This window comes from Pipra filicauda, unplaced genomic scaffold (genome assembly GCF_003945595.2).
Source record: "Pipra filicauda isolate LSUMZ 115617 unplaced genomic scaffold, ASM394559v2 scaffold57_size4234018_pilon, whole genome shotgun sequence".
NCBI classification, from domain to species: Eukaryota; Metazoa; Chordata; class Aves; order Passeriformes; family Pipridae; genus Pipra; species Pipra filicauda.
This window is the reverse complement of record NW_024104731.1, coordinates 3,745,503-3,767,768: the sequence shown is the minus strand read 5'-3', so window position 1 is coordinate 3,767,768 and position 22,266 is coordinate 3,745,503. Positions and strand designations below refer to the sequence as shown.

At 35.6% G+C, this 22,266-nt stretch overlaps 1 protein-coding gene across 1 annotated transcript in view; it reads left to right on the top strand.

The window, feature by feature from the left end:
* The window catches only part of ANGPT1 (angiopoietin 1), a 160,445-nt gene that overhangs the window by 72,512 nt on the left and 65,667 nt on the right, over positions 1-22,266 (top strand). Inside the window, exon 4 of the mRNA XM_027717682.2 lies at positions 8,094-8,326. Coding sequence (XP_027573483.1) covers positions 8,094-8,326 — 233 coding nt within the window. The remainder of the gene's footprint in view (positions 1-8,093; positions 8,327-22,266) is intronic.

Sequence of the window (22,266 nt, the reverse complement as noted above, 5' to 3'; positions counted from 1 at the left end):
AGATAAAGACAGGGAGATCACTCATCAGTTACTGTCATGAGTAAAACAGCCTTATTTACTGCCAATTAATAACAGCATAGGATGGTGAGAAACAGAAACAAAACCAAAAAGACCTTTCACCCCTACCTCCCCTTTTTCCCAGGGTTAGCTTTACTCCTGACTCTTCTCTCCCCCCCAAGCCATGCAGGGGAATGAGGAATGGGGTTGTGGACAGTGCACAACTCTTTGCCTCCCCTTCTTTCTCATGCTCTTTCTCCAGCATGGTTCTTTCGCACAGGCTGCAGATAAGACTGCTCCATGTGGGCTCTCCACAGGCTGCAGCCTACTTTTGGACATCACCTGCTCCAGCATGGGGTCCTCTGTGGAAAAAATCTGCTCGACCGTGGTCTCTGCCACAGGCCATAGGGTTCTATCTGCTCCAGTGCCTCCTTCCCTCTTCTTCTCTGATCTTGGTGCCTGCAGCACTGTTTCTCTCACTTTTCCCCTCATTCCTCACACTGTATCCTGTGGTGGGTCGGTTGGAGCTGGCTGGAACCACCTGTGCCCTATATGAGGCAGCCCCAGCGTTTCCTCACAGAGGCTGCCTCACAGCCCCTGCTGCCAGCACCTGGGCATTGGCACCCAGTACAGTGGGAAAAGCCATTCCCCTTCCTGACTGCCCTTTGAGAGATCCACTGTACTGCAGCCTCTGTAATGGACAGGTGCGAGCAGGGAGGACACAGAGTGCTTTCACTCCACAGCCTCACTCTCGGCCTCTCGGTTCCCTTCTAGAAAGAACAACTGTGAGGTCAGTCTGACTAGGACTGTGGTTTCTATTTCCACTGTCTACATTGACAATGACATAAGGTAAACAGCTTTAAACATGTGGCAGATACTGAAGCATCTGATACAAGTTTTAGAGGACTGTTTCAATTGAGATCAAATGGTTTGTCAAAAAGCGCAGTGTGACGCTGGTGCTGCTGGACAGGAGTCAGCAACTGAGGCAGAAAAACCTTGCCCAGGGCTATACATGAGGCAGACTGACACCAAGGTGGGCAAGGAGCTACAGAGTAAAGAAGGCAAAATCCAGGTAATTGTGAAAAATAGAAAATATTGTTACAAAGAAATATATTTGTTAAATGTGTCTAGTAGCAAAGCAATTACTATTGCAAGTGATTATGAAAATCAATTTAATGTGTTTAATCTAACAACTGTTTATAATCAGTAATTCCAACAAATATTATTCTGGACAATTTGGATTACGCTGAAAACTTTTGAACTCCACAGATGTCCCTTAATCAATCGGAAATGTCAGTAAATTAGCACAGGATTAACTTTGCCTTCGGCCATCTCAAAACTAAGTAATCACCTAAAATATTTATTTGGGCTCTCCCTGTAGTCCACAGAGAGAGTGGGTATGGGCAGGAGGCAGTTCATTCTACATATTTTACAAATCTATATCAAATTGGGATCAATCCAAGCATTAGTTAAGTATATAAATACTTGCACTTTTATCTGCTGCAATCTGGTTAGCAACAAGATTTTGTTGGCTGCTCAAGAGACTGAATTTTGTATAGTTAATAATTTGAATTTATTTATTTACCTTAGTAATGTATCAGAGTGTAAAGCCTTCATGTCAGTAAACAAATAAGGTTTACTTGAGTTGACCTTTGACTTGACTGACATTATGATGAAATGGTCCGTGAAAAGTCAGAGGAAAAGGAGGACTATTTTAAAAAGCACACCTTACTGTTTCTCTCAGAGGTGCGGGTATATGTGGAAAAATGGAAAAGCATGTGGAATTTCATCTTGCAATGAAGCAAGAATCTGGCATGCACTGTGTAGGTTCTTTAATACTCTCCTTGGGAGTGATAAAATTAGGGAGAGGGCAGTGTTATGATTACACTAAAATATAGATCATCAGCTCTTGTATCATCATCTACTCCTAACAAAGAACTGTGTAGTCTTGGCCTTGTAGGTCCTCATCTTGAAATCAGTCATTTGTGTGTCAGGTTCACTGTAGGACAAATCTTGGTGACCTCAGCAGATACTAGGTTTGTGGACATGCCAATGATTTTATCTTGTTTAATTTTAAACAGTATTTACAGATTACCCATCAGGCTGTGTTTAGTAGCTATTTGCAGTTAAATTTTCTTCATCCCTCTCCATATCACTTTCACATCAATAAAAGAGAGAAAACCCCTTTTATTCATGTTACTCACATGGACTGCAAGCTTTTTTGGAAAGGGCCTTTCTTTTGCAGCAGATTTATACTGCAGTGGGAACTAGTGTAGGAACTATTGTCATTGCAAGAATGATTGAAACAGGTGGTGTAATGTGAGCTGATAATTTCTTTCTCTGTGCTAAAATTCCTCTATATAAAATAAAAATAATCTTAGTCACTTTCTAAGAACTAGATTTTGAATGAAAGTAATACAAACTCTTATAGTAACAATAACTCATTGGTGAGGTACTATAATAACTTGTATATTATCTTTAAATAAAACGAACATTGCTTATCAACAAGGGACCAGTGCATGTTCTTTAGACTAGAAACATGTCTATTCTTGGCCTTTCTCTTTATTTCCTGTCTCTACTAGGAAGAAGGGCCAATTTTTTTTCTTTTTATCCACTGAAGTGAAAGATTTTCCATGGCATAAGTAGTCACATTTGCCCTAGAATCATGTTTCTATTGAGTGCTCTCATGCCATAAATAATTTAGTTTTGTGGGTTCCCACCCACTATAATGTAAATGGTGGTTTCTTCCATTGCCATTTTTTTCTCCCACAAGAGCTTTCTAAATGTTATTTTGATTTATTCTTGAAAGACTTCCCTGCTTATGTGGGTTATGAGCTCCATTTTTTTCCCCAGAGTGTACCAGCTGCATTTAACTTAGTGTACCGTTTTTTTCAATATGCAAGTGTAAAATACCCTTTTTGTTTACTGAAACGAAACAAATGAGGAAAAGTATAATGGAATTCTGGATTACTTTACTTTTCCGGTTACTTCATTTGCCTTGAGAAATATGGGGACACATATTTTCATATTTCCTTAAACTGTTCAAACAATATCAGACCACCAAAGTAAGTACGAGTGATCAACACCTAACAATACAGGGAAAATTTCCCTTATCTAAAAGGAAGTACAAAGAAACTGTCTCAATGAGAGAATAATGTTCTTGCACTCAAAAAAACCCACTGAAGTCCTCTACCTGTTTGTCTTCCCATACATACACAGTAAAAGACATCTACATATTTATGACCAAATAATTTTTTTCTAGTATGACATTTATTTGTTTATTTACTTGAATAGCTCAACAAAGTATATGTTTTATCTGTATAGAGGAGCCCCGAAGAAAAGATACAAGGACTCCCTGAAACAACTTCTCAACCTTGGCCATATTGATCACCACAACTGGTCTACTCTGGCCTCCAATCGGGAGGCCTGGAGACACACCATCTATAACGCAGCTGTCTCCTTTGAGAACACACGCAGGATCACTCTCGAGGAAAAAAGGCAATGCAGAAAGAACCGTGTATTGCAGAATACACCATCTAAGGAGTCTTTCTGCTGTGCCTTTTGCAATCGGATTTGTCTGTCACGTATTGGCCTCATAAGCCACCAGCGTGCCTGTAGCAATTGTGGATAGAGCCTTCCCAAATCTTCGTTTGCGAAGCCCAGCCATGATGATGATGATGATGATATTTAATAAATCTTGAATTTTTAAAAATTATTTTAATGAGAAAGATGTCCATCTCTAAGATCTGGTCTATATCCTGTTCTCACATGTCTAAACTGAGGCCTCTGAAAACAAAGATTAAAAAAATCTCTTGAACTCCTGTGGTCTGGAACGGATTAGTGAGTAAACTACCTACCTTATATGGCAAATTGTCTAAAACGGACTTTCCTTCCTCCCTGGACAGCTACCAGAGTGCTTCCTATATGTTCTACTTCATCACCTTTCAAAATGACAACAGCTTTCACTGGAAGTCATTCTTAGACTTCTGTTTGGTGTTCTACCCTCTCCAGCATTATTAGAGGGCTTTTTCTGAATCAGCTGGACAGAGCACAGTTGCACCAGGCATTCCACTGGCTTATACACTAACGAAGTCAACACATCATTTGTATGGTTGAAAATAGATTCCTTGCCCTACCAAAATCACTATATTAGACATTGAGACACAGTTATTTTTTAGGATAATTAAATTTATCTGGGTTTGGGGTGTGCATGTGCATGTTTGTTTTTAGTTTAATTGTCTTCTAGATAATGACTCCAAAGAGTCATTGTCCAATGGACAATATTGGTATTTACTCATGTTAACAATATTTTTTTCTACACAATTTCATTCTGTTCCCCAAAAGAGTGATTTATTTCCCTAGACTGAAGGCTGCAAATATAAAACCCACATATATATGCATGTCTTTATACATATATATAATGTATATTTATATGATGCTTCTAGTGGTTTATTTTTATTGTTTTGTAGTTCCCATAACAGTTTTATCTGTCTAGATCAGTAATATTTTCAACCATATGTAAATTTCAAGCATATTGGAAACATATAGGAATTTCAGATGTGTAGGAAAGGCATACTTACTGCAAGAAAGAATGATAAAATTTTATGGAAAATGCTATAAAAGAATGTTTCAGTCAGCCTTTACAGATTTTTGGATTCATTGATATAGAGACAGCCTTCTTTTTTTTTATTTTAATATTTTATGCTAGCAATAGTCATTAATGAAAGCTAGGAGAAATAGTTTCATTTTAACTCTGTTTTCATAATGCTTCTTTAAAAATTGAGAAAATATCTTTAACAAGTACTCAGCAAAGTTATTTCTTCGTGGCAGTTGTCTATTAGTTGTCTGATCTCATAAAAAGAGACAACATAGTGGTCTTGCAACTATTAAAAAGAATAGCTAAGTATCTTTGTAATAACTTTCAATCTTCCAAGATTTTTTTTCTGAGATCCTAGAACTTCTTTTTTTATTATTTTTATTTAAATGAGCTATAGCAAGTATTAATGTAACAATACCAATGAAAAATTCTGGCCACGTTGGAGACAAAAGCCATAAGAGCAGCTTTTCTCACGCTGTTTAAGGATTTCTTCCTTTTGGAATAGACCAGTTCAGAAATCCCTGATCTATGTGAAGACTTTGCTTTTGTTCATTTGGAGCTTTGATAAAAGGTTTCTCATTGATTCCTAGTGAAACAAAATAAATATTTTGGACTTCTTCCAGGAATACAGGGAGTGGTCCTATCCTCAGGACTTACTCTTATCTGATACAGATTTATGAATATAGAAAACTCATTGCATCAATGCATATGCATTCCTGAAAACAGCTTAGTTTTGCAGTTTATAATAACAGGACTTTTAATCTACATAGCAAGTTGTAAAGGAACCAAATGCTGTGACACTTCCATCTTTCCACCACATGTTGACACACCACTCAGAAATGTTAGGATGTACTATTACTAGAGCTGTAAAACATCTGCTTGCTGTCTGTCTGTGTAGATGCCAAACTGTGAAGCTCTAAACATTGTCAGCTTCTTCCTTCTTGCTCAACATGGCCAGTGCTGCTGCAAATAAGACTGTCATCACCATGGGTTCATTTACTGTGGTCTTAGGAAGGCCACAGTGGGAAACAAATAATCCAATACATAAATTGTGGCTGTCAAAGGCTCTTTCTTTCACATGAAATCATTCAGTTATGGAAATCATTTCGTTGTGGACATGCAAATAGAATATTGTGGAATTAAGGAAAAACATTGTACTGTACTATGGTATGGACAAAAATAAAGGGAACTTTTTTGTCTTTTCTTACTACTTAACTCTAAAGCTATATTCTAGCTTCCAGAATGGTATATTCCCTTACATTGATAATATAAAACATTTCAGTGGACTGTAAGCTGTCAGACTGGGATGTGGCCCCACCTAGCACCCATTCTATTACAGACTGTGTCCAGGACCCACTTTGTTCCTATGCCAAGTACATTGACATAACTAATCTATCAGAAAAGTTAAAATCTAGAGTAATAATGAGGATTTCAATAATTTCTGTAAAAAAAAGTGGAAAAAAGTGGATAGAACTGATAAATATCAAATAGAACATTTTTTCGAGCAATACTTTTTGACTAAAACCAAATCCATCTGAACATTTTTGTCCACTTCTTCCTAACTAAACTACATCTCACCTTCTGCATAACAAAACTCCAAAACTTTCACATATATATTCTCAAAAATATCTGTGTGAATCTAGAGCATGGTGTTTAATGTTAGAGTTCAAGTGATGAAAAAAATCAGCCACAGGTCTGATTAAGTGTTAAAATAATTTATAGTCTTTGGCTTCAAAATTCATACTTTGTTTCAGATTGTAACTTTCTACCATCTCATTTCAGTTCACCAAATCTTGTATGCTTTTGTTACTAATTAATGAGCCTTTTAAAATGAGATATCATGTTCCCCTTTGTGTTTGGGACCCCATGATAAATCCCCTTCCCATCTTTTTTTTTTGCTCCCTTTACCCAGATGCTTCTGATTTTCACAGAACTAGATATGTTGATATTACAAAGTATGTTTTCTTCAGTATCTTTGTAAGTCCCACATTTATAAAGTTTCAGAAAAAAAAAAAGATTTGCTACTTGGTTTCTTTTTTTTTTTTTTCAACGAACAAACAAACAAACAAAGTTTGATCTCACTCTAGCTTGTACAGCAAATCCAGGGTCTGAATTTAATCTTTGCATTGGTATAATCTGTAATAGCTCATATCAAGGCTCTGTGATATCGAGTAGAAACAACTCCATATGGATTTTATTACATTCTTCAGTTAGGTTAAATGACCTGAAATTATGCAGGCATTTTGCCACTGATCTATTATCCAGAAGTAAAAACAAAGGTGGAGGGAGAGTGCAAATAAATAAAACCTAAGACTGACTTGAACAGGAAGCAGTTTGTTGGCAAGTTTGTAACCACCAGTTGGTTTGTGGGCATGAGAAACATCTCTTTTTGTGTATACAGTAGAATCCCTAAAGAGAAAGTAGAAGAGAGATTGAATTACTTTCTTTATCTAATATTAATAAATTCTTTCTGCTAAACTCCCACCACAGCATCAAAGCACTGTCATGAAAAAACTTCTTGTTCACTGTTGACGGATATTAGCTGTCCTTTATGTCTACAACACCTCTATTCTTTTAGATATATTTCAATATGTCTTTGATCTTTGTAAATTGTACACTTCGGCACAGGACAGAGAGGGTAGTAGAAAAAGAATATTAATCCTGAGAAAGTGTTTCTATACATGTGTAAAATTATTTATAAAAATTGATGTAAGCATGTTGCATAGTGTGATGCCCAACAGTTTTCTGTCTGAGGAGCCTTTTGTGGAATAAGAAAACATCACTGGGGAGTGTGGTGGAATATGTATGTAGACACAAGGAAAACAAGGGAATCTTACATTAAAATGCAAAGTTTTTGTTTACCTTTTGGGAAAACAGTACTATTCTTAATGAGAAAGAAGCTACCACTCATCGGAGTGCAATTCTTATCCCAGCATCACAGACCACATCAAATGGTACTTTTATTATGGGTTCCATATCTCTTGATGGCCCTCCATAACTGCCAATGCTTATCTTTCATTCAGTGGCAAGGCCCTTCACAAGCTCTTTCTCAGTTTGCCCCTGATTTTTGTCTCGTATCATATTGACCCATCCATATTGCTCTTCAATGCCCTGCTCTTCTCCCTCCTCTGCCTGCCTTAGGCTTTTCTGCCTAAGGTTTTATGTACAAATATGTGGGTCACTTCCAACTCAACATATTCTGTGATTCTGTGTTACTGGCCTTATGCTCATGTACTTAGACAAGAGTAACACCTACATATGCAGTTCCATGCACTTTAAGCAGTACAGTATGCAAACATCACAAAACGGAATCTTAGATATCAATCATATCTGGCTACTTGACAGAGAAAATCGGTGGGCTGAATTACTAGATGTGACATTTTTAGAATTATTGAGTTAAGTAGTGAATTATACCATTAAAAAAAAAAAGTTCTGTTTTTTGTATTCTTAACTATTTTGGCTTGAAATAATATCTACTAATTGTTTGATTTCATTTTAGCCTTCTTGAGCACAGAATTTTGGAAATGGAAGAAAGGCACAAAGAGGAGCTGGCCACTTTGAAGGAGGAAAAAGAGAACCTACAAAGCTTAGTCACACGACAGAGTTACATAATCCAGGAACTAGAGAAGCAGTTAAACAAGGCAACAAGCAATAACAGCATCCTACAGAAACAGCAGCTTGAATTGATGGATACAGTTCACACTCTGATCACCCTCTGCTCCAAGGAAGGAGGTAAGAATATATCATTAAAAAACATTAGAAGTACTAGGAAATTTCCTCTGAAGTAAGTCCTGAATTTTTGGTAAGGCAGAACTTAATGAACTTATTCCAAGAAAGAAAAAGACATTATAGTTGAGGACAAGAGAGCTGATATGAACACACAAATCAAATAGATTTTAGACATTGCTGAGGCTGACCCTTGTACTAACAACCATATTTGATTTTTTTAATTTAGTGTCAATGCGTTATTATACCTCGACCATAGCTAGGCCATAATTCCATCGACTTCACATTAGCCATATTGTTTTGTTGCTCTGAGTATCTGTCTCCTTCTGTTGGGAGTAATACAACCAATTGTGGGTGTTGATTTTACAGATGCCTATTCCTCATTTACTCTAGTCTTCCCATACAATGAATGGAGAGAACATGATAGAAAACAAAGTAACTCAGAATTTTTTACATATATGTGGATTATAATGTTGATGACCTTGGATTTAGGCACTTATGGTGCTGTCGGTAGACATCCAAAAGACGAATGTCTTCACTTGAATGAAGATTTTATTTATAATAAGGGATAATTTTTCTTTCCTCTGCCTTGCTGTGTTTTGTTTGCGTATCAAGCACACTCCAAACTGTTGCCCAAAACTGGCACTTAAAAGAAATCTCTCAGACTCAGTTTGTGAGTTTAGAAGTCATACGTTATTTATTCTGTGAACCAAGTATACTGGTAATAATTTTGCCAAAGTCCACACCATGACATTTCAGTACAGTTTACATGTTTGCATTCTGTGATTATTCATTTGTGTTTCTTGCCATCCTGTTACATATTCATGACAATTCCCAACACTTATTAGCATATATATGTATCCTTATAAGGCCTCTGAGGGACTTCACTGAGGGTCTTTGGGGGTCCTTTCTGTCTGGAGACCCTAAAGTTCTGAGTGACTGCTTTATGAACTCCTTTAAGACAATGCACCTGGTTGTGTAATACTGATTCTTTGTTTGCTTGGCTGCTTAAGTTCCTTTCTTTATTGTCTGATTTCTTTAAATTGAGGCACAGTAATTTTCTATGGGACATTCTATTGCAAGCACTACTGGTACTATTTCTGTTACATCTCAAAACTCAAAAGAATAAAGATAGAAATAACATCCTTTGAGAGAAAGTGTTGACAAAGACTCTAGGACAATTCTCTTCAAGTATGCCTTTCTTAGTAAACAGTTTTCTTATAGCAACAGAGACAGAAATTCAGGTAGAATTTCAGTTTTCATATGCCAAAGACATTGCAGAGTGTCTTGGGAAAGACGTTCCTTTCGTCAGAACTGTTCAAGGGAGACGGGTGAACGGAGACCACTGTAAAGAATGGAAATGTTACACTGGGAAGAATAAATTAATAACTCTGAAAAACAAGGCAAAGGAATACAGAAATGACAATACAAAAACCCTTCTGAGAAAGGGTACAGAATAAACTTATAGAGAAACTGTAGATGTGTGAGTTGTGATAGTCATTCACTGAGTGTGGAAACATGGATGAGGGAGGTCTATGAGAAGTTAAGTACCAGCAGTCCAAAGAGTTCAGTATATTTGATCATTGTAATTCCAAGTGCCATAAATTATCTAAAAACCAAAAAAACCCACAAAAAAACCCATCAAACAATCACACCATCCCATCTATCGAAAATTTGTCACCTCTGTCATTATTCAAAGCTCTGTCTAAGAGGAGGAAGAAGGTACTAGATGATTCAAACTATTCAACTCAAGGCACTGTGGGTTTTCTCTCTGCTATATATTCCCATGCAACTTGTGTGGCTTAAATCTAAACTGCTCAAGTGATGAGGATTACATCTCTTCCTTTGGAAGTGTTGCATGCTTGGGTTCATGTTGATAGACTACTTTTAAAAAAACCCCAATTTTTCTCCTCTCATGTTCATTCTAAACGTTCCCTTCTGCTCATTTTGTTATATTGTTCCCTAGCATTTTGAATTAAATAACATGTTTCATAGTAGACTGTTCTCATATCAGTAGAGAAACATTGTGATGCAATGCAAACCCTTCATTATGTTTTATGCTTTTTTGGCAAAGAAACCTGGCAGGGCTGTGTCCCAAGTGTTCTAATAAAGCTCAGGAGTATTTTAAAATCAGTATCGAAATGAAAGATATGTTATTCTCATACAGAGATATACTGCAAGTTCTTTTTAAGGTTAAAAAGATTTGGAAATTTGGAATTTGATTCAAAGAAAAAAACAACAAACAAACCAACATTTTCCCTAAACTTCATTTCCTCAGCTGCTTCTTATAAAAACTGTGAATGAGGAATACAGAAGTGGATGTTTTAGATTGAGCTCCTGGGTACTAATTCAGTACCTGAAAATCTGAGTTTTCAACAGTCTTTTTAACTTCTGAGGAACTGTGGAGCAAAGGATGCTTAGCACAGTTATACGCCTAAATATAAATTAAAAGCCTAACTAAGACCCTTGATTTTGGACTCCATTACCTTTTGTGTATTATGTTCAGAATTTTCCTTGGATACCTTTTTTATTTAAAGAGAATAATTTAAAGAGAAATAATTGCAGAAACGTTTCCACTTATTGTCTGATTAAATCTAGCTGACCAACATTTTTTCATAGATACATTCACAGCTGAAAAAGGAGTCAGATAGCTGAAGTTAAAATAATAATATTATCCTGGAACACAACACAATTCTAATGGAGACTAAATACAAAAGGATTTGGTTATGCCAAAAATTAAAGCCAACTTCAGTCTGTGCAAATATATGTTGAAGATGATTTCCATCTCCATATGCATGCTGGGAAATAACACTGGAGATACTCTTCTAAATTCACACCAAAATATGAAACTTAGATAGTCTAACACAAGTCTTGAAGTGTGCACTAATGTTCAAAATAAAAAACTTTCTGTGAGCACTGGTGTTTCTTGGAAGAGGGAGAATAACAAAATGTGACACATTGGCACCCCTTCTTTCTTATACTTCATAAAATCTCAGTCATCTAATTTCATAAGTGATACAGTAGAAATGGAAATGGACCAGAAAAGAATAGGACAATGGACAAATTAGAGACCTGGAACAATTTCTATATGAGGAGAGAGAGCTGTAACATACAGAACTATTAGAGAGGAGAGACATGTGGGATGCTGTCATGGAAGTGTACAAGATAACTAATGGTAGGGAGAAAAGGAACAGTCAGTAACATTAAGAGATATTTTCCATTGATAAAAGTCATTTGGGTGCAGGTTACTAGATATCCTCAAGATCGATAAAGATTTTTTAATTATTAGAAAGCTGCAGAGCTACAAAAGGATGGGTCCCCTTAAGAACTTTGGGTTTTTAACTAGGGACAGTCATCTTTGAAAGGAAGCACAACTTAAGTGAGGTATGAAGTCTAGAAGGCCAGATTGTCAAAGATAAGTGACTTTAAGTACATTTATTGGATTTTCAACCATAAAATAAAAATGTAAGTAAATATATTTTATATTACATGTATGTCTATATATTTAAAAAAAAGATTAGCCATATCAAGAAAGCTAAAATTCTCTCCCAAGATAAGTCACAGACAGGAAAATTATTTTATTCTTCTCATAAATCATAGTGTTCTGGATTTTCCAAATTGTGAAACTGAAAAAAGTAATAATACAGCTAAACAAATTAGTTTGAAAACAATTTGGTGATAACCATTGCTTTTTGATTACAAAACATGAGATACATTTCCTCCAGTAATGACATAATCATATCAAAAGACTTATTTTTAGATTGATTTGAATAATTTGGGAAACTATCACAGGTTTGCCTGCTAGGAGCCTGCGAATAATAGAACTGATTAGTGTAGAGAAACAGGGCTGAACAGAAACTGCTATTGTGTAGTTTAACACTCTAAGGAGCTTTGCTAACATAGTCCCTAGAACTGGATAACAACCCTAAGAAGTCTGCTTTAATGTTTCCACTGTGGCTAAGCAAATATTAGGAGAATTTCTGAAGGATACAAAGGCAAATGAGAAAGTGAAAAAAAACCAAACAAAAAAAAAACAAAAACCAACCAAAACCAAAAAACCAAACACTACCAAAAAAAAAAATAAATAAAATAAAAGCCATACAAAGGATAAATTTTTAAAATATAGATGAACCTAAACAGAAAATCCAGATTCCATTTTCAGTGTCAGTTTTGGTACGAACCAGTTTTGGGATGGGGGCCACCTGTAAAACTTGGAATTGTTTGTGAGTTCAGTTTCCAAAATACCACCCACCTCTCTCCCAGTGTGAGCAATTCTGATTCTAGAATTTCAGTTGCATGAAATCCTTAAAATAGACACTGTAATAGGTCACAAAGCCTTCAAAGAGTCAAATAAATGCAGAATGCTCTGGGAACTCACATGTCTCTGCCTTGGCCTGTGTCTGTGACTAAATAGACTTGTCAGATTGGCTGTGCATATTTTAGGCAGGGGCAACAACCTCAGCAGCAGCTGCTGATAAATTTCTATAGCAGAATTTCTAAACAAAACTTACAAATGAAATGGTTGTTCAGTATAGCGAATATTAAAAATAACTTTTTAAAGATGAAGTAATCTCCAAATTGCAATGTAGATGAATGCATGAAACTTATACTTTCCCCAACAAAAGATGAAGAAACAGAATGGTTGATGTGAAGGTCTAATTAATCACCATAGAGGTGTTGCATGATTATAGTTTCCACGCCTATAGAAGTCCTTCACTTGTAACAGGTAAGAGTTGGATAGAAATCACATTATTCTTGGCAAAGATCATAAAAGATTTTGTGATTATTGTTTTCTTTAAACTGTTCATTCCTCATATACTTTGAATATTATTAGTCTTAGAATTGATAAAGCACACTGCTGTCACTGTCAAACAGTACATCTGTAACACAGTAAATAGTTTAGTAATGGACTTTTTAAGCTTCCACATCAGATAAATTACTTATGAAAAGGATACCTAGTGCTGAGTAGAGAGTCACATGAATATTACTAAAAAAACCCTCAATGGCAGAACAAACCATACACTACAAATTATGTTAAGCAATAGGTAATATCATCAAAGGTATGTATGCAAGTCCAAACCAAGCAGTTTGGAAAGTATATTGGTCCAGTAAGAAATTATGCTTCAAGCCAAATATCACAAAAGGTGCCCAGTCAAAAGTCATGTACATTGTCTTTTTATTCCACTATAAGAAAATGGATTGAGTTTCTATTGTGTTAATATTGATTTGCATAACTTGTGATGATTGCCCGAGTACTCCTACCCACGGAACAAGGGAATGTAAAGTTCAGTGGGAAAGTATATTTAACCATAAACTTATTTTCCTTTTCCACTTCTTTATTTTGTTTTTGTCTGTCAGACTGCATAATAATACACCTTGTTAAAACGTTTGGCCAAAACTTATATGCTTCAGAAAACTAATGGAACAGTAGAGAAAGTTTTGTTATGAATGTCTGGTTTCATGACCTCCTAGTAAAGGAGAAATGAAGCATTATCTTCCTTTTGAATGCTGACAAGAAACTGAGCTTAATTCTCAAAATGATACATGTATATGCTAAGATTTTACCTCCCCTGAAGTGCCTATTGAGTTCATGAAGTAAATAACATGGTTAGTGGGCCTGGCATTTCAGAAAAAGTACAAATCTCCTGGTTTATGAGTAGGACAAGCAAATATGTTTAAAAGTTTATTTGAATGGAATTCATGCTTTTGAAAGGCGTAGCAATTAATGTATCCACAAAAAATTAAACAATAAGTAGTTTATTCCCCTTCTTGGACTGAAGTTATTTTGATGTTAAAGTTTATGCTGAAGTGAAAAGAGTGAGAATAGAATGGCAACTTCAAAGAAATGACCTGAAGGTTACAGGCATGGGGGAAGCTCAATTGACAGAAGCAGAATTACCCCAGCAGTGATGCTGCCCTACTTCATTAGACCGACTTCAAAGACACCTTTTATAATACAAATTGTATTTAAAAAACAAAATAAAACAAAACAAACATAAAAAAGAAATCCTTGTGGGAATACAGGACAGAAAAATGGAAGGGTAGTTTTAAATCTTAATATTCAGACTGTGTCCAATGAGACAAATTTTCTATCATATATTGATTCAGCCGTATATTGGAATACAATAATGAGGATATTTAAATCCAATAGATTTTAGACAGCGGTGTAGAAGAGCAAGGTTGTATGACACAGGTCTTGATAATTTTTTTTCTGTTCATGGAAAGAATAATATTCGTACTCATCTGAGACATATTCTGAGGTGACAGCGTGTTTCATCTGGGACCATTTCCCTAACAATACCTTTTAATTTCTTAAGTGCACGCCTCCTCTTTATACCTCATCCTTGACGTTATTAAGGTTATTTTCAACATGATGAGACATAATTGGTGAGGTAGAAACCCAGAGTACATCATATCAGTCACTTCTTTATTTTTCTTCTGAAGCATAGAATCAAACAAAATAAGATTTTGCTAGAGGTACAAAAGTTTCTTACCAACTTTGGTTGAAAGCTTTAGGTTTGATGTGGGTCAGGATTATACTTGAAACAGGGTTTTAAGAAAAGAGAGCAAGAATGAAGTGACTCCTAATTTTTTCTTATACCAGAAATTACATTTTTGTTACCAGTATTTTATAACATACTGCAATGTAATAACAAAGCATGATGTTTTTCATCTATTATTTTTTTATTTTTTTCTTAATTAAGAAAGAATCAGAAAAAAACAGACTTGATAAAGTGAGAGTGACAACACCAGAGCTTTAAACAAAACCCTGCCTAATGCACTGAAGTCATCTGGTGTTCCACACTTATTATTTTCAGTCATGAAGTCCTACTTTGATCCCCAAGGATGTCAAAGCAGATAGTTTCAACTAAGGTTGACAGTATGTGTTCAAGAATACAGAAAACATCCATTTGCTCAGTGTCTCTCTACTTCTTCCTACTTTCGAGATTTTATGAACATGAAGTTTCATTTTTATTAAGATATACTAAAGCAGTAACAGAAATACCTTTAGCTTAAAAAGAAATCAGAAAATCACTATCAGAAAGCATCCATCCATAAAGCTCACTATTATAAAGATGCATTCCATCATACGATCTGCTATTATTTATATTTTGGAAGCTGTGGAAAAATTGAATCGTTATTTTGTACTCATTGTCATGGAAGAGAGGTCCCCTTATCATTACTGTAGCTCGATTCTACTGAGGAAAGTGACCCACTGAACTGGAAAGTACTGCAGAGCTGCAGTCAGGGGCCAGGCTGACTTCATACAGTTGTATGGATGTTCAGTTAAACATACACATCAGCACCAGCTTTATTGTGAGTTACTTGGTTTTTTCTGTTCAGGTACTATAGATTTCTTGATTCTCCTGGAGGCTGTTTGTATTGATATGCATTTTTCAGAGAAGCTCAGAAAGCTCAAGTAGGAGGTTTTTTTGGGGTCAGTCTTACCTGACTCACCTAACATTTTCAGTGTAGTTTTAGAGTTCAGGTCAGGACTTCCTTTAAAGTCAAAACCGTCACTTTTGTAAAGTGAATTGTTTTACAATGAGGTGACTTATCCATCTGCAAATACCCTTTTTCTTCATATTATCTACTAAATAGTAATAATATTAGTGCTGATATTTATATGATCAACATATATGTTGGGACAGATTAATTTTAATTTTGTTTTTTTCTAACACTGAAAAAATAATATTAATTCCAAATCATCACGATTTAAAAATAGAAGTATTTTCATACCCTGATTGGGCAAGAATACCTTAATTTCAAAGCTATGTTTTATAATGAAATGCAACAAATTATATTAGGTAGTATCAAACTAGGCTGCAGTTTAACAGTTTCAATACTGAAATAAGTCAATTTGAATGTGCAGCATCTGAAATTTATGTCAGTGGAAAATATCTAAATTTTTCAAAACAGAATTTGTAGATTCTGATATTTTTTCCCTATTAACTTGTTGATGATCACAGCAGGAGGTCAATATTTATTCATACTGAAAAACGTAATATTTTAAGTATATATTGTCACATTTAAATTCTTGATTGTTGATATTACAATCAATTACCTACAGTATGGGTCAGTGCCAAATCCCTCTTCACCCTGCTTTCTGAAATTAGTATTCTTCACTCACACCAAAGATATTACAGAGAATATCAGCATATATAAACCTACTAACAACACTCTTGATGTCACCCAAACGGCTTATTAGTGAAAAATTCCTTTGTATGCATAACATCCTTCAGCTGGAAACATTAAATGCACATTAGGGTGCCTGTGTGGAAAAATATAAATCAATTAAAGAAATATGGACACTAGAAATATTAAACAAAGCCAGCAACTTAATCTCCTTGTAGCAGTTAGTGAAAGACATCTTTAGTTCTCCTCTCAGTGAATGGGTAGTTACTCACAAAATTGCTGTCTCAAGCAGAAACTCCTAAGGAACTGTATTGCAGCTGGATAATTAAGTGTCTTTATCTCTTTGTAAATGGGCCATAAGGCATTCTATTTTAGCTCACTAATGAGGACCACTTTATGGTGTTCCTAAGTGATGTCTTTCAAATGCACAGTGATTCCAAGTATTATTGTTCTTACCAGTCACTAAGGCTGGATTTATTGGGAACCAAACTTGATAACCGTTGATAATTTATTAGGTATTAAATAATTATGCCCTGGAGAGGGTGAAAGCTCACTATCTTAGCATCATTTTCCAAGACGGAGTTAATTCCTGCAGCACTACAGGAGGGAAATTCTGCTTTAAATGATTTATTTAATAAGTAGTTGGATAGCTTGAGTGCTCTTGTTATGCAATTGTTTACCTTTCTTACTGCAGACTCTTAGAGGGTGTGTGGGAGGGCAAAGTAATGTTCTATTAACTGCTAAAACGTTTCTATAAATGTTAACGTGAGACATCTAATTGGCTATAACTTTTCTCTTTCCTCCTCATGTTAAAATATTGATCTGAAATTCTTGTATGGAATGAACCATAGTGTTCCTAACAAATCTGATACTGGACTAGGTCATAGGCTGAGTAGAATCACTGTAGCCCTACTAATTGCATTTGAGAGTGGCCTGGTAGTTATGCTGGATACTTAAGCAAGATTTGCACACCTCTTTGGGCCTCCCATGTGCAGTGAGTAGCCATTAAGGGTCAGGGGTTGAGGGCAAAGGGACTATTTTTGCTTTTGTCATTTCTCCTTGAAACAATATCCTTCCACTTCGCCATTCAGTCCAGGAGTTGTAGGGTCACAGGGCAAATCAAGATCATTGAGCTTCTCTAGCAGAATGATAAACTTGCATAACAAACAAAGAAACAAAACAACAACAAAACAACTAAGCAACCAAACAAAACTCCCAAGCTTTCCTCCCCGCTTCCCCCCTTTACCAAACCCAAATGCTTTCTGCCAGATCTCCTATTAACTGATGCATTCTGTGCCTATGGAACCAGTCTACAGCCAACAGATAAAGCAAGAACAGCACCACTCCTGCAAGTGACACTGTCATTGCACTGTGTCTGGGGTTAAGACTGAGTGCTCCCTTAGACATCAAAAATGTTCATGTATACATATATATATATACTTATACTGTCATAGTCTGAACATCTAAATGAAGGCCAGTATTTTCCATTTTCCATTCTAATCATTCAGCAAATGAATGTGCCTGAGGAAGGAATTTTAAAGTTTTATTTTCTCCTATCTTTTAAAATACCAATGTATGTTCAAGGTAAGCTCCCAAGGAAATCTTAAGTGAAAGACATGGGAGATGTTACTCGCTTATTAATGGTCAAAAGAAAAATAGCATTTTATAAATTGTTAACAGAACAGACAGGAAATCAGAAAAACATTTGTATCACATAACTCATGATGTACTCAAACACTGTATAAATTATTGGAACACACATCTCAAAAAAAAAAGCTACAAATACAGATGATTGAATATATGAAATAACATTAATTAAGGATATGAGGGATACTTCAGGCAGTATAGATGATAATAGACGGACAAAGCAGTAGAAACTGTAGGTGTTGCTTACTTTCATATAAGAATGAAGGGTCACCAGTTGAAACACTGGTTAAAAGCTAGCAGTAGGAGATTGTCCACCACATGGCATGTGTATGGAGTTCCTTGGAATGGGACACTGAATGACTAAAATTAATGTGGCTTCAAAAACGCAACTGGAAAAATTAATGGAAGAAAACTTTTTCTAAACCTACTGAATATGCAGATATTACATCTGGCAGAGGAAGTGCTTATGCTGTAAATTCCTGGATATGCTTTCCTGCATTTATGCTGTTCTCCAGTCATCTGCCTTGGACATCTGTTCCTACTGAAGAATCTTTTTTGGGCCAGGTGTTAGTCAAACTCTTGCAAAATCTTAGAGCCCTCCCGAGGAGGGAAAGGCCAAAAGGAAAAGAAAATAATGATAAAATAAGTAATTATGAGGGCATAAGAATAAAAAAATCAGATTAGGTTAAAAGATCAAGTCCTGTGAGGAAGCCCCATGGCTTCTATGGTCCTGATGCTGGAGATGGGACACTGGAGGGGCTGGAGCAGCAGTTTATCCTGGTATAGCTACTCTCATTACTTTATCTGGGAACAATGGGGGCCTTGACAATACAGTTTTATAAACTAGAATCTGAACATTTATAATCTATAAACTTGATTATGGAACAATAATTCCCAGAAGAGAAATATTTTATTCCGGTATATCAAAATGAACTTTTCCAATTTGCTATTGACCGACTCTTTTTGTCATATTCAGAGCAATCTCAAAATGCAATTTTAGTTTGAAAAGCATTTTGGTGAATACATACTCTGTTGGAAGGAAAATGCATGTCCAAACCCCAGTTCTAAACTTACTCTCTAATAAAGAAATGTGAGTACACAACCATGCACAACAACATATCTGAGAAGATTGGTAGACTCCAAGACATATAGAAGCAACTTTCCTATTAATATCCCTCCTTTTTTTTTTCTTTTTTGCTAAAGATGATATTCAGACTTTATGGAGATGAAAATAAAACATAGCATTAGTACAGGAGTAAATAAAGTTGACATTAGAGAAAGTTTTGAATTCGGTGGTGGTAGCTTGTCTTTACAATTATTTAGATTTGGGTAGTAAATGCATATAAGTTCACATTCAAAAATCTTGCTTCACTAGCTAGATGTTAAAAGTTCCTGATGTTTTATCAATAATAAGTAACTTCGATTTTTTTTTTAATTTCATACATATCAGTGGATTGTAATTTTTAAATTATTTTTCACATTGGTTATATTGAGTGATTGTGGTAGCTTTAATAATCCAGAAATATGTTTTGGAGAGGGAAAACAGATAGTATGTAATGTGTACTTGAATCCAGAAAACCGAATCCAGAAAACGTGCTTTCAAGTCCTTTTTGGAAGGCACAAATGTGCTCTTATACTGCTGTCATTTCAGTTTGTAGGCATCACTGTAGTTATCTGGAGAGTATAGCTGACTTGAAATCAACCCTCAGGTTTCTGCCATTCCCTGTAATTTCTGTGACATTTGCAGCATAACAGTGTTGTCACGGAGTTGTCTTGTTGGAGGGAATAGTTGGGTGTCACAGTCAGCTATTAGTTTGTAGTTTAATATTTGTTCTCAAGAGGACGTTGGTATATACAAGACTAGGACACTGAAAAAACAGACTATACCTCTGGCTGTAAGTCAGCAAAAACTGTAAGTCTGCATATCTTTCCTCCTTAAAACAAAAATAATCTTCACCCGTAATCTGTCAGATCTGTTTGTGCTTCCTGATGCTAAATCTGGGAACACATATACATGTTTGGGCAGTGTTCCAGGCCTCTTCACTGGGCGTATTTGACTGACATCCTTTCGATAACATTAGCAAACTGTTCTGGATTTGATTCTTCAAAAACCAGGCGCTGTTTGCAATCATAACTGAAATTTTGCTGGTGCACAGCAGCTGCACCCAAATGGCTGGGAAAGAGGTCAGAGACACAGGGTCTCCTACAGAAATGTAGGATTCCCCAGCATGTGTCTGGAACCATGACAAGATCAAGGCAAAATTTATTTGCAGTCTGGATCTAGACAGACACTGCCATTTGGTAGTCCTTGAATGACCCTGTCCTGGAATGTTAGAGCTGTAGGTAAAAACCATCAATCTACAATCTTCTCCTTTTTGATTTTTTATAAGTCATTCAACTCAGGACATAAATTTTTACCTCATATGCTTTTGATAGAGCAGCTAAAATTTTATTCAATTATATTTGCCAACAAGATATGGAGAAAGACTTTTCCTTTCTTGCCTCAAAAGCATGAAGAATTTTTTTAAGTGCCTTTTGGTATGTATAGTGATTATTAAATTCTATGAGAAAACTATATTTATGTAAATAAAACATTAAAACAATTAAGATATAATAATTCACTAAGACACTAAAGAAAGCTCTGCATATCTGTCCAAATAAGTCACTATCACACAGAAAAACCAACAACTGCCTTTCATTTGCTGGCAGGATCACTAAAGGACATAATACTCTGGTGATTAACTCAATCTCAACTGATTTCAGAAACATGGAAGTTCAGATCACAAATAATTTAGTAAATATGAAGGTGATTTTTTGATTCAGTCAACATCAAGAACTGCAGTTTAATATTCTTTATTACTTACAGACAAACTATGTTATTCATTCACCAGATATCTGATGGAGACTTGAAAAGCAATGAGATAACCACTGAACTTTCTCAAAAACAACCAGAAATCTCAATTTAAAAAAAATCAAGTCTATTATTTTATTTTTTTTTTTTAGTTGAGATCAGATTAGATAATTTTCATACACCTAGGAAAAAAGATAGATATTGTATGTTTTCTATTTTTACTTCTAGAAGAGAACATTAGATTACTAAATATTTCAGAAGCCATTTATTCTTAGCAGTCAACTTGTATTTTTTTAAACCTTGGTAGAAAAGCAAACATCATTTGTGATACGTTAGGAACTAGTAAACTAATTCACTATTGACTTGATTTTACAATTCATAGCAGATATAGTCTCACCCTACACAGAGGCACACGTAGCTAACAACCAGCTAAATTTGCCTGTCTCTTGATGTGGGAAAAGGCCTTATACATCTGAGCTCTCTCACTTGCAAGAACAGGTAAGCCTTTTTCAGAGGCTACAACCTGAGGTGCTGACCCCGGCTTTCTACTGGAAGTTAATGCCCTGTAAGCAGGTGTGGCAGAACAGCTGCTCAGCCCTGGCAGTTCACAGCCTGTGGGTCAGCAGAGACCTCATTGATTTGGCCCCCTGTGCATCCATGGGACCTGAGCAGTTACGGATGGTACTTGCTGTGCTGCATGGACTCCAGTCATCATCCAGGGCACTAAGGAAAAGAAAAAGCTGAAAGGCTGATAACTGAAAGAACCAATTCACATTAAGTGGAGTAACGCAGGTAGTGTAGCCCAAGGAGAAAGTTATTGGGCTAAAAATTGACCAGAAGTCTTTTGGAAATGCAATGAAAAAAAATTATTTTTCTTGTTAATTTTCCTTCTCTTCAAGAAAACAGGACTTTCCACATAGACTTCATTGCTTCAAAGGACCATGACTTCATCATCAGTTAAGTCATTCAGGAAAGACAGTAAAAAAAGCTCTCAAGGGCTTTGAATTTTGGCTAAGCATTCAGGTTTAAAAATGATAATATTATTTTGTTTGACATAGACTTATCTTTTTCTTTAGGTACATAGAACTCTGGCATAAGCATTGTATTTGAAAACAGTTAAATTAACATTAGAAATTTGTGTAAAGTCAATTAAGATCTTGAAGCTGATAAAGAAAGGTAATGGCTACGTATTTTGTTTTAGAACTTTATTTGAACTTTCTTACTTTTTCAGAAATTTACTTACACATCTACCATATGTGAGCCAATACATCATTCAGGGACTTCAGTTAATGTATAAAGGATTCAAGGTCTA